The sequence below is a fragment of the Schistocerca piceifrons genome, unplaced genomic scaffold, assembly GCF_021461385.2.
Source record: "Schistocerca piceifrons isolate TAMUIC-IGC-003096 unplaced genomic scaffold, iqSchPice1.1 HiC_scaffold_2315, whole genome shotgun sequence".
Taxonomy (NCBI): Eukaryota; Metazoa; Arthropoda; class Insecta; order Orthoptera; family Acrididae; genus Schistocerca; species Schistocerca piceifrons.
Genome location: NW_025728246.1, coordinates 261,876 through 276,109, shown reverse-complemented (window position 1 = coordinate 276,109; position 14,234 = coordinate 261,876). Strand labels below are relative to the sequence as shown.

The 14,234-nt window shown below is 39.2% G+C and overlaps 1 protein-coding gene across 1 annotated transcript in view; it reads right to left on the bottom strand.

The window, feature by feature from the left end:
* Positions 1-14,234, bottom strand: part of LOC124742380 — a 145,770-nt gene that overhangs the window by 113,276 nt on the left and 18,260 nt on the right. Inside the window, exon 2 of the mRNA XM_047248802.1 lies at positions 7,495-7,650. Within this exon, the coding sequence (XP_047104758.1) occupies positions 7,495-7,650 (156 nt within the window). The remainder of the gene's footprint in view (positions 1-7,494; positions 7,651-14,234) is intronic.

Here is a 14,234-nt window from a genome sequence, read left to right as displayed (position 1 = left end):
GTATAAAACTGTTTTTAAAGGATGTTTCGATGTATAGCATTGATAATACAATTTTCCATCATCAAATCCGGCCTCGATTTGTTCAAAATCCAAGGAGTATGAAGCAAAAAGCCCAAAAACGTGCCTCTTTATGTCGAGTGTGGAACGTCCGTGCAAAATATGACGAAAGTCGCTACCTCACATGTCAGATCCTCACATTATGAGAAGCCGTGGTCTTGGCTGCTACATCAGCCCACCCTGGCGAAGCAAAGTATTGTTCATTAAAAGAAGTAAAAAGACCTTCCAATCGCTCCTTTTAACGGTTCGGCATGGTTCTTTCAAGGTCTTAACGGACAGTACCTGATTTCTGAGAAGGGGGTTACGTGGTTTCATTTTGGATAACTGGCCGATGGGGCTGTTTGCTTCATGGATACTTGGGTATCACATTACGAGGTGGTAAATCAATTGCCCGGTTTGACTTTGCTCTAGTTTCATGTCGAAGTTTCAGTCAGGGCAAGATTTTTTGGTTAAAGTTTTTCAAGGTTGTAACCAAGAATTTGACTAAAGCTGCGTTCCATGGCGGATGACGTATCGAGGAAAATACTGTGACCTCTTCCTGAAATATTAAACACTGGAGCGTGAAGAAGTCTTTGTGGTGTGGTGAAATTTAGCCACGGATTGTTGGTTTGATAAGACGTGTTTGGGGGCATCACAGACTGGTATTGAAGACTGTTTTCGAAATCGGTTGGACTATAATTTGTTTCGTAGTAGGTGATAATATTATTGCTCAGAACACTCTAGTGTAGTTGAAAGATTTCTGGGATTTTGTTGGATAGTAATTGCACTCAGAACATTCTAACATTTTTGAGTGTTTTCTGGTGTTTTGTTGGATAACAACGCTACTCATTACTGTTGACTGGTTTTTGATGTTGCTTGTTGGATGTTGACTGGTTTTTGATGTTGCATATTGGATGTTAAAAAGAGCGTAGAGTGCATTAAGTCTGTTAGAAGCCACGCTTATTGTTTAGCAGTATTCGTTCTGTCGTCATTATGGAAAGCAGTAGTGGTGAGATAGTTCTGGTTTTCTCCACTAGTGAACAAGATCAATCACCGAATGAATAGTAAAACCTGTTTACAGGAAGAGTCATTAACTGAAGCATGAGCAGAGTCACTACTCTCTTAAGAGAATCAGGTGTCGAGTGGCCCCATCTTAGCTTCAAGTGAGAGTTTAAGTAAAGACAATAGTCATTCCCGATTTGAGGATTGACTGCTACCGTCATTAACATACTTATAACTAATAACGGTGGCTGGCTGTCAAGCGCACCTATCTCGAAGGCAGTGTGCTAGGAGAGACCGTTTCTTGTCTGGTGTCTATTATTCACATTCGTGAGACTGAGCGGCTTCACATGTCTGTCGAATGGAGGACTGGTTCCAGTAAGCATACAGCAAACCCATCTGAGTTTCAGCACAGGGGGACTACTTGTCCCTTTCGCCACTCTCCGACGTCACTGACCGAGCCCCCAGGACACAGCAGGGAGCCGGAGACGTGTGACGTGTACCACCCCAGCTGTTGGCTGTCACAACACTTGCCCGCCACAGCCGCTCTTGGCCGTCTAAATAGTGCTATGTCAAATGCATCTGTAGGACACAGTGTGGTGTGTAAGTGAGTAAGGGAAGAATTTCCACCCCACCCTTTCTCACATGTGCTACATCACAAGTGATGTATGGCAAAGTGCCATTTTTTCTTCACGAGTTAACAGCGTTTTCCTTCTTTTCTTTAAGAATTTTTTTGTCTCATTATCCACACTTGTAAATTTTAAATGCCAGGTGAGAACTTTTGTTAACCATGCTTTGTATTAATTCATGTTGTAGATATGTTATGTTGTAGACGAAAATGTTTATTGTCATAACACTGAGACAGCCTTGAGACATATTTACGATTTGGTTTTCCATTGCTTTTTCCAACAAGTCCACAGGAAAAGGAACAAAATTAAAGTTACAAGAGTGCACTTATTTTGTGTCTGAATTCTTGTTCTATATGCATGCCTCATATATCTTGTTCTTGTTTTATAATAATAGCGTCCATTTCTTCTACTGACTCATTCCTGTCTTCGGTTAGATACTTTTACGACGGATAAAGCAGTTCAGGATACGGAAGAGATGACTCAGTTGTAGTTAAATGACCTGTCTCAGACTCAGAGCTCTTGAGGGAGGCAAGTCATAAGACTTCGTGTTACGAACCCTCCAAAGAATGCCACATTCGGTGACGAGCATGTGGGCGGCTGCACAAGGCCAGAAACAAATGATAACTCGATAAGTAATTAATAAATATGAAATCAGGCGGCAGATTCGGGACCTTTCAATGAATAACACGCAGCTGCTCTACCCATAATTTGCCTGTCTGTTTTATTTCTAAGTAACTAAAGATTCAACCGCGAACTAAACATCTAAATAAATACATAAACTGCAGAAACTTCCTAATAATAACTTGTTACATACAAAGGAACTAAAACCTGTACACAGAATTCAGGTGCAATCACTTTCAGAGGAATTAATAAATTAAAAGATACAGGTTAAAAGGGAGCGTATTTTGGTCTTGAGACGTGCAAGAACACAGAAAAGCCAGCCGTCCCACCTGATCCAGGCTAGGATAACTCTGGTGCAAAAAGGAAGCGTCGAGTTATATGGCCCACCAGGCTACAGGTAGCCGCTTTACCTACCAACATTTTGGTTCCAGAACTACCTTTTTTCAGTCGAAGCCACCCTAGAGTTTCGATCACAGTTTCGGTCATTTGGCGATCGCGAATATTTCGCAGTACTATGGAAGAATAGCAGCGCCGGTCCCATATGGTAAGATCTACCGACGTCCACTACACCCTTTCTGTTGCCGAAACGTAGTTCTCATAGCTGAGTATCCTCTCTCTGAAGTGTTCTCATTTGAAGTTGTGCAGTTGTAGGTGAGTGCTATTTCTGTATGTTGTTCTGTGAATATGTCTACGTCAGTGGTGGCCACCTTCGGCTAAGACTACGTGTTCTGTGCTAATTTCAGAATATATCTCTTTGTGGTCGTTTCTAAATATTTTATTTGTGTGGTGATTTCTAACACCCTTCCAGCAGTATCCATTCAAGTCAGAGGCTCTCTGCAGGTAGGGTCGTAGTCCATGTCTTTCAACGGTGTGACACTGGGTAGAACAATGGCATGAGTTCCCGATGGAATATCAATATTCATCTCGCCAACTTTCCATTGACGACGCCTGGGATACCAAAATTGTGGTAGTCGGTATAGGTGAGGTAGCACAGTCTACGACAACATTAGTGGCATTTTGTGTATATAGATGCCAGTGCCTGAAGAGGCAGAGCTCTGTTTACAAGTGTTAAAATACTGGTAAAAAGTAGCAGTGGCACTAGCGCTTTAGTTTTTAAAATGCTAGATTAGTAATAGAGCGTTGGGTACCTTTGGTCATCGAACATATCGTCTTGACAAGTTCTTGTTAAGATAGCTTGGTGTGTTATAAAGAAAAGAAAAAGTAAGTATTTTTTCAAAAAAATGGCTCTGAGCACACTGGGACTTAACTTCTTTGATCATCAGTCCCATAGAACTTAGAACTAGTTAAACCTAACTAACCTAAGGACATCACACACATCCATGCCCGAGGTGGGATTCGAACCTGCGACCATAGTGGTAGCGCGGTTCCAGACTGTAGCGCCTAGAACCGCTCGGCCACTCCGGCCGGCGTATTTTTTCAGACTGTAGCCTTTTCACTTATCTCATGTTCAGTTGCTTTGAAAATATCAAAGGAAATAAAGAGAAAATTAGTAAGTAAAGTTCCGCCCAAAGTGTTAGGAGATAAAAGATGTGAGATTGACTAGAAAGATTAGTCAATTGGTGTTACGACATTTATCTGGGGAAGATATCATAAAGCAAGAAAGTAATCAGTTTGCTCTATAAAATATAAAAACATTAAGCTTAATTACTGTGTTGGAAGGTAAAAAGTAGTCAACAATACAAGCAAACCAAAATAAAAGTTCTCGTGTAACAGTCTAAGAAAAAGACGATAGCCTGTATTCTATCTCTGACGTTGTTATAGACACGTCTTTGTCTAATGTAGTATTAAACTTAAAACAGAAGGTAGTGAGGCTAGCTTAACATAAACAGAAACAGTATAAAACCCACTGAACGATAACTGAAAAGTTGAAAGTACAAAAAATTTCTTTTCTGAACATTGGTAGTAATATATGGTAATGATAGCTTGCAAGGTACGTGTGACTTCTTTTTTAATTGCATTGTGAGTCAGTGATGAGGTTGTTACTTAATATTCACGGCAGCTACAATCTTTGTGGCACGATATATTCATAGGCAATTTGCATAAAATCGGAACTGAAATTAACATTTATACTATTAATATTAATAATGCATGACGATCACTTTTGAAAGTTGATCGCCTACAGGTTAGCGGTAGAGCTGCCATATCTAGTGCTGAGCTTACCAAAACAGGCAGTAGTAGAGAGCTATTTATGTGTCATACAGCTCTAACTACAACTAACAGCAAACATATGTACAACATTATACTACGTTATCCTAGCCCCAAATAGGCTAACGGTTGAGTAGAAAATTCCTGGATTGTATTGTGGTTCATAAGGCATTGTGTGATTAAATACATTCACGACCATTTCACGCGGCAACAAGCCTATTCTCAGTATCTTATCTCACGTTACGGTTAATATACATATATCAATACTGTTGCAAATTAACCAAACAGAGCCTGGAATTGTCCCAAATCCAATGGTATATCAGATTGTGGTGCATTTAAAACTACTAATACAAGAGATTGAGTTGAGCAACAATCAAAATAAAATATAAATACTGGGACGAAAGGCAGGTCCTGAAAGCACAGGACTAGACGTCCTTGTTTTCGTTGCGTTACACAGCGCCATAACTTCGCTGAAGGTGCGCGATAAGGCTGCACAGCTCAGCAGACAATAGGTATCCTCTAGGACGCTAGACGCGTGGCGTCGTTGAAATAAGGCATGGCGTGGAATGTAGCTCTCCTGAATCCATTGCTTCAGTACTCACTTTACAGTCACGGGATATCAGCCATCATGTGCGGCAAAACTGTGCAATGTTAGACTATAGCCTTTCTAGGACACGATTCTGCCACTGTCAAAATTCGACACTCGTTCGTAGATGTTTCTCCTTCTAACAGGAGACAGCAATATATTCTCACAATCAGTCAAAATTCGAACGCGAGTTCTTATGAATGGGAAACTCGTTGCGTAATGTTTCGTTATATACAGAATATAGAAAGAGTTAGCTCGTACCTAGGGTTGAGCGGAAATAGTGATCTTTTGCGTATCAAATACGCACTATATTTAAGCCAATTTGATGTTTGGTGCTTGTCACCTTCGTGATGTTTCAGTACTGAAGGTCAGCGGTGTGTTTATACAGCAGAAAATTTTAATGAGATTTCGAAAAATGGATATGAACCATCTTTTCCCTTTTACTTTGAAATTATTTTTGAGGAAAAACTTTATTTTAAACATCTATAGGATTTTGCAGTAACGACGAAAATATCTGATTAAAATGGATAGAAATTGAAGACGGTGCAGACTTCGTGAGACGTGAGCACAGTCTAGTTTATTTCGATGAATAGCGACTGAGCAATTAATTGATTTCCTAGTTTCCTCATAGCACATTGCACATAATTCTCTACAAGGGAGGCTACAAACAGTAGCAACCAGGACGTATTGCTGCAAATTTTTAACGATGCATGTAGAAAAGGAAAAGTTATCACGCTGTTTTTACCCTTGAACAATATATTTAACGCAGAAAACTTGAACTGAGGATTGCATGGAGCACAAAATGCTCAAGCCCCATGCAGACGACTGCCTAAACTGGGCACGCTAACAACAGGATAACAGTAGTTTTACTTCCTTTGAAGTTTATTACTAACACCTATTCAGAGTTCACAAAATTTCTCATTACGAATGAACTTGGGTATATCATTTTGGACTTAAACTACCCACTGACTGGAAAGCATTAAAATATTATTTCTTGGAATCATATGTTTTCTGAACGTTTTGGCGCTGCCCGCCACAATTTCCACTCCTCTGATAACTGATTTGATTCAAAGTACATCTTCTACCCAAAGTCCTAATTATTTGTTGGTTACGTTGCAGTCCCCATCTTCCTCTGCAGTTTCTACCACCTAGAGCTCCTTCGAGTAACAAGGAAGTTATTCCTTGATGCCTTAACTGGTGTCTAAAATCTTCTTCCTTCTTCCTGTAATTGTTTTCCACTAATCCTCTCCCCGCCAGTTTCGCAGAGAATCTCATCGTTTCTTATCAGTCCATCTTTCAACATCCTTGCATAGCAGTTCCTTCGTTTTCTGGTTTCTGGTGATTTCCTTTTATGTAATGCTGTACACCAAACGCACATTCTCAGAAATTTATTCTCCAAATTACTTCTTTCAGTCAGGAATGGTCTCTCTGCCCGTGCTAGTTGGCTTTTTACTTTATCCATGTGTTTCACGTCGTTTGTTATTTTGCTTCCCACATGACAGAATTCCCTCTGCTCATGGTCCAAAATTTTTATTTTAAATCTATCTCTAATATTAGTCATTTCTGCTACTCCACATTACTGTCGTCTTTCTTTCGTTTACTCTCAGTGCACAGTTTGTGGTTGTACCTTTTTCATTCCATTCAGAAGGTCCTGCAATTGCTTCTCTGTTCAACAGAGGATACCGGTGTCATCAGCGAATCTTGTCCATGGCATCCTTTCACCCTGAGTTTTAATCCATCTTCTGAACATTGGCTTTTACTTTTGTCACTGTCTTTTCGATGTAAAACCTGAACAGTGGGTGGAAAAGATTAAATCCAAGTCTGAAAGACATCCTAACTCCAGCGCAAAATTATGGTCTTCTATTCTTAAACTATTTTCTTCATAAAAGTAAATCACCGGCTGCCAACCAGTCGTTAGTAGACAGTCAATGCAATTTTTTAAAAAAAATTATAATTCCATTCAAGTATCATTATTACTTCATAAAGTCATGATAAACAAGCTGCGTCCTTTTTGCGTATTATTACGTGAAATAGGTGTCAATGTTACATAATAGCTAACATGCCTTGAAATATGAAGAAATGCAACTAATTAACTCACTCAAGCAGTCTTCTGCTTTTGTAATGCTGCCTTTTCCACAGGCTATGTTCCCTTTTCATATTTATAGAGATTTAGCTCATAGGATTCAGATTATTGGCTTTATTTTAAAGAACTGGTATTAGATAACTCAGAAGCCACTAAAGTCAGAGAGAGTTTAGTATTTTTCAGCGCTGTTTGTGCTCAGAATAATGAACATCAGAATTTCTATACTGAGTGTGCAGAAGTAGAAGTTCCTCCAAGAAATAAATGCCAGTTGAATGAAGTTAGCAGTCGAAGTAACACAAGCAGAAATTCTAAACGAAGGAGAAAGTTGCATACGAGAATAGTGGACGATAAGCAGTGACCTTGTAAGTACATACCAGCAGTTCCTCGTCGTCTTCATCATACGGAAACGTCAGGTTTCCATTGTAAGCAACTTTCCAATGTTCAAAAGTGTAGAGCACATTGAACTTAATACCAAGACTGCCAATATCAGTGCATGGTGAAAACTCCTCTAATTCGATCTCGTATGGGCCCTGTCAACAAAACAGTTACTCTTATTAGGCTGTCACATGTCCTAATGGTAGACTAATGATATCTTTCATTTATTCAGACTTTCGAAATTAGGCCTACATAGCACTGCATCAAAATAGAAATTTGTGACCATAATTTTTTTAAATAAACAAGACACAGTTATCAGATATTGCAAAAATGGAGGAGAGTCTGTTCCAGTTCTTTAAAATGTATGTCATACGTATTTCAAGAAAGCTCCTGGTTCATTTTGAGTCTTTTCGTTGGTCGTAATGTAGAGTTCATGTCTCTGGTAGCCAAAATGAAACCATTTTCTATGTGTGCTCCAAACAGACCGCAGTAGATTAAATTCAAAATCACATGATTTTGACGGATTCTTCGGTTACATTTAAAAGATATTTTATAAAATTTCAAAGTTGGTTAACGTTTCATAGCTGGGGTCTACAGCCACGCAGAACTTATTAAAAGACAAGATATGAGCCACTAACTTTTTACAATCAACGGCGAAAATATTGTCTTTTAAAAGATTATCAGAGTGTTTCTACTGTTGTCAGATGCTTAAAACTTGAAGCTTTCATGAAAGCAAAATGTAATTTTAGACATAATTATTTTCGAAGCCTAATTTTTTTCATATCTTCGGAATACGAAACATTAGAAAACACATAAAATAGTGGAAATGATCCTCACAGGCTTCATTTGACAGCATTCATAGCCCGTACCAGTGACAAATATTGAAAAACTGGCAAGATATGACTTGTGAGAATGCCAAGAAACTGTGCTGCCCTCACTGGTATTATTTTTCATGGTGCTGATATCCATGGCAATCTTTATGACAATGTCTGTCGTAGAAAACAAAATAATTTACATGACACAGCACCAGTTAAAAAACAGCATCTTTAAAACTGGATAATAACTCTGATGGCATATGGAATTTTACATGTCACTGGTGTAGTGAATGTTTGGACTGCGTAATATGTACAAGAATTTAAATATTTCATTCAGTAACTTATTCGTGTTAGTCACTACTATTGAGAGAAAATTGGCTGAAATGTGAGTTTATGAAAAAACATGACAGAGAAAAAAAAACTAAAATGTCAGAACCGTGAAGAAACTATGCAGCATAGAGGTATAGCTGAATAACAAGCGTTAATAAGAAACTTCTTTTGAAGTAAGTTTTTAATCTAAACTATAATATGTAACGGAGAAGAACTATATGGAAAATTAAACTACATGCAGAAAATTGAAAAGTATTTATCTACTAAATGTGCTTTGACATGCCAATCAAATTTATGTATTACAGACACATTATCCCACTCATACATTTCACTACATTCCACATTAAAATTCAGATATGGCAACATTGTACACTTATTGTATGGCCATATTCACTGGAAATCGAAAAGTCCCTCATACACCCAATCAAGAAAAAAATTCATCATTTAAAACTGTGCCAACACGAAAAAATAGTTTAAACCAGCTGATAGAGTGCTATGAAATATCTCAGCTCATAATGAAAATTTTCTTTTATTTTTTCCAAGTTTTGTATTAAAAAAATCACCTTACAATTCTAAATTCGTCATTTTGCTGAAATCTGGAAGAAATTTTTTCGGTAAGGCATCTCGGTATCATAATACTGTGAAAGACAAATTTCAGCTTCTGTCCCTACACATTCTTGAAGATCAACATGGTTTAGCTGGAATTCGATCGACTTCCACAAGCTCTGCTATTTATTCTCCAAACGAATAAAATGTCTTAACCATTTTGGTCACAGAACATGCAAGGTGAAGCTAATTTTAGAGTATTGGACATGAAAATTTGCATGACACACACACACACACACACACACACACACACACACACACACACACACATAAATCGACGGTATAATTAGCACAAATTGTACGGATGCCAAATTGAATGGAGAAATTAACGTGAACTGGCACGAACTGATTGTGTATGAAAAACTAAATGGAAAGGGACAGAGTGAAATTATTATGAAAATCTGATTACATGGGGTAATAAGGCAGTGAAATTAGTTCGTCAGCATAATTCAAACATTCAGACAAGTTGATCATAGCTAAAAAATGCTTTGTATTTTATCCTTACAATACAAATAAACAGAAGAATGTGTGATAAATGCCACATCAAGAAAAGTAATGACGAGTGAGGGAATGAATTAGAAGAGTCAAGGATAATATTGAAATAAGAAATAAATATCAAGTTAGTTAATGACTAAAGGAGGAAATAGATAAAAGGCCCCCTACAAATTTTACGTGCCCTAAAACGTGACCAAATTAAGAAATGTTCTAGGATAAAAAAAATGAGAAATATATCATAGCTGTAGGAAACTGAATAAAGAAAGTAAAAGTGAAAAAAGTAACAAATAAGTTATTAGATTCTACGTTCCTGCGAAGGAATATGATTAAATTACATACCGGGATACAAAGCTTTAGAACTTTATACGATGCACATATGAAGCTATGAAAAACTCCACACGTTGTGCAACATTCGTTTTTACGACCTACCTGAAAAGTGACTCTTCCTATGCTGAGACAGATGGAAAACCTATGCCTGTGTAAGACGACAACTAAACTATACATCTTTCTGTGACCTTTGAACAGATGTCGTCGAAGAAGATGTAAGTATAGCTTCACACGCAACTTTCAGTGAGAATTACAAAAAATATTTTCCACAGCTCAGATCGCAAGCTATATTCCTCCACCTATACAACGACACCCTGCATACCATTAAGAGGGTCAAGGAAGAGGGTCTTTCCCATTGTACCACTTATCAGGGCTCCTTCCCGTTCCATTTAGAATATTTCTAGATTCTTCACTAAGACTATTTATTTACACAACATGAGCGAGATTTCGCGCTATGTTGGTTGTCTATAGTGGTCTATCTGTCACGTTCATCAGCATTTCCGTGACTCCCTTCCATGGCCGAAAAAACCTGTAACCAATCGTGCACACTTCTTTCTACATGTTCAGTATGCTCTGTTAACCCTAACTGATATGAGTTCCACACATCTGAGTAATATTCTAGGATGAACTGCACCAGTGTTTTGAAGCCACCTCCTTTGTAGACGGATTTCACTTTCCTGGTATTTTACCAACCAGTAGAACTCTGCTACCTGAATTAAGTATGATTAAACTCACATGATAATTCCATTTTATACCCTTCAAATTGCTACACCCATGTATGTGTTGACCGATTCCAGTTGTGACTCAACGATATTTAATCAGAGGATATAACGTTTATTTCATTTTATGATGTACACAGGTGTACGTCTCTGAACAGTTAAATCACTTGCAACAAAATTTATCTCAGTCACATTTTTTATGTGATGAAAATTATCTTACATGTTTTGATATTACATTATTTTCGAAGACTATAAAGCAATATGTACAAGGTATCACAAACTGGTAATGATTACATAAATGTTACAATGAAACTGCTAAAGTTTGCCAAAAATTTCATCAAATTTTAAAAAATATATAAATAACCTTCTTACTAAATTACTGTTGACTATACCGATGTATGGGTACTTGTGCCTGGCCATATGCTGTGTACCACAGCCAGGTGCTTTATGCTATGTGATCTTAATAGAGACCAGTAACAGGAGGGCGCTAGTGTAGCGATCAATCTGCCAATCACCTACAGACTTGCGCACAGCAGTATTTTAAAAAAATTAAAAATATAAAAGAAGTTCCGCAGCAACCTTCAGACTAGTAAAATGTCTTTCACATATGCCCTACAAGTAGTTGCATTGTAAAATAATACAGTCGAATTACAACGCAAACCGACAGAAGGCTTTGCTTATGAAGAAAATTACTATGTAGAGTTGCATCACAAACCAATAGATAGTGTTGCTTATGGTTACAAAATAAAACATAACGTATGCAGTCAATTCCAAACTCGTAATACATCTTACATTAAAATTATTTACAAAGGTACGTGTCACACTGCAAATGCTAAAATGCAGTGATAAATAGAGTAATATTACTGTAGTTGGTATCTTACTTATGACCCATACAGGGCTGCAACCTCAGTGCAGACGTTGACTACAATATGCAGCTTGTCATGGGCACAATATGAATCTAACTGAATTACATATAACCATTAAGAAACAATACAACATGCATGTATCCCAGTGCATATGCATAAACCTCTGGATACATTTTTATGCAGCTCACAATTATTGAACTATATGAAATAAAATCGTCATAACTGCTGAACAGTTTGAGTTAGGACGTTCAAACTACTCTGGAGGCTGCAGGGCATGTTGGGAATTAATATGCGCATGATTGGTATGGTTTGGCGACGAACCCCACTTTCATTTTGATGGGTTCATCAATAAGCAAGATTGTCGCATTTGGGGGACTGAGACTCCGCATTTCGCGATCGAGAAGTCTCTTCACTCTCAGTGGGTGACTGTGTGGTATGCAGTGTCCAGCCATGGAATAACTGGTGCGATATTCCTTGATGGCACAGAGACTCCGAACGGCACGTGAAGGTTTTGAAAGATGATTTCATCCCCATTGTCCAAAGTGACCCTGATTTCGTCGAAGAACAGTGTTTCATGTCCTGGAGGAGCAATTTGGGGACCGCATTCTGGCTCTGGGGTACCCGGAGACACTGGCATGGGACTCGATCGGCCGCCATATTCTCCGGATCTGAAGACATGGGACTGCTTTTTGTGAGGGTATACTGAAGACAATGTGTAGAGCAATAACTCGAAAACAATTTCTGAGCTGAGAAGAGCCATTCATGAGGTCATCGACAGAATCGATGTTTCGACACCTCAACGGGTCAGGCAGAATTTCGGTATTTTTTCTGCGCCACATCATCGCCAATGATGGAAGGCATATAGAAGATGTCATAACCTAAATCTGAATCTCTGCAGTGACGTTTACATGTTGAATAAAGTGCGTGCACACCGTAGTTTGTAACTAATTTACATTTTCTTTTCATATTGTTCAATAACTGTCACTCTGTATGTACTGTTTTCCTTGTCTACATGAATAAAAGAAGGAAGGTAAGAATAAATCATTATGAAGTGGTGCGGGAGAAAGAGGGGATGGGGGGAGAAGAACGGCAAGGAGAGGGTTAGGATGAACTGAGGGTCAATATGGGGGCTGGTAGAGGCTATGGTAGCGCCGATAGCAATATCTAAGAAGACTGGAACGGGGAAGGAAGGACGGAAGGGCTAAGAGGGATGGGGAGGGGTTGGGAAGCGAGAGGTAAATTGCAGAGGTTTTCAACAGAAAAGAAAGAAGGTCTGAGACATATAAATTGCCAGTTACACTTGTTGTGCAATTAATTGCACTGTAACCATGGGTGGGTTCCCATCCCAAAATAGGTGACACTGGAAACAAGGATAGGGATAAGGTTAACCTTGGCACCATTTTGAAATCTTGTCAAGACCACGGTGAGTATTCATACACAATTTTTGTTCGAACAGTATTTGCATCATCTGTGAAAAGTCTCAAGGTATCAGTAAAATTGTCTGCTAGGTCATCAATAGACAACACGAACAACAAGGGTCGCATTACACTTCCCTGGTACACTGTTGAGTTCGTTCTACGTCTGTTGGTGAACCCAGCCTAGACAACGAGCTGCATCCTCTGTTCCTACTTACATATCGTAGCAAACCAAGACGATTGTCCCACAGTTTTGACTTCTACAGTAGGTAGAATAGCTTCTACAGCCGGCCGGTGTGGCCAAGCGGTTCTAGGCGCTTCAGCCTGGAGCCGCGCGACCGCTACGTTAGCAGGTTCGAATCCTGCCTCGGGCATGGATGTGTGTGATGTCCTTAGGTCAGTTAGGTTTAAGTAGTTCTAAGTTCTAGGGGACTGATGACCTCAGATGTTAAGTCACTTAGTGCTCAGAGCCATTTGAACCATTTGAGCTCCCACAACACATAAATATAATTATTTGAGCTTCAGTAGAAAGCTTTAATCTGGTATCCATGTCCATATGTGGGACGATAATACATAATACAGTCTCAGCACACAATGATGGCCGTTCTTTACATTGAATAACATTACTGTAGTAGTCGCAACTATTTATAGTTCCTGCACTGGATAACTGTTCTGCACAGAAGCATTTTAGCCTAATATGACAGTCAGGAATAGCCTTTCACTAGCTCACTGGTCTGTCTGAACTATGACGAAGGTGCTGTCAGAGCGGGTGAGCGGCCCAGCACTCTGGTGTAAGTCGATTTCCTTGCAATCGCGGTGTACAGCACTTCTGGAGAGCGTGTCTTTGTCTATCATTTGTGGCTGCGTCTGGCTATGACTTTCTTTAGCTTGTGGTTACGTCGTGAGGTACCAACATTACCACGGGACCTCACTCTTCATATGACACCACATCCCTCTCCACAAAACCATGTGTCGAGCACTGTCGTTTTCATCATACTGTCTGCACCCCGGTGTCCACCTTGCGAGTGACCAGGAACACTGGGTGCAGAACTGGCCACAAGGTGCCCCCCCCCCCCCCTCCCCGCTGCCTACATCTAGGGACCAAGAAACCATTAGGCCGAGGGTGAAAAGCAGCAGTAGTTATATAGTTATGCTGTTGTTGGTAC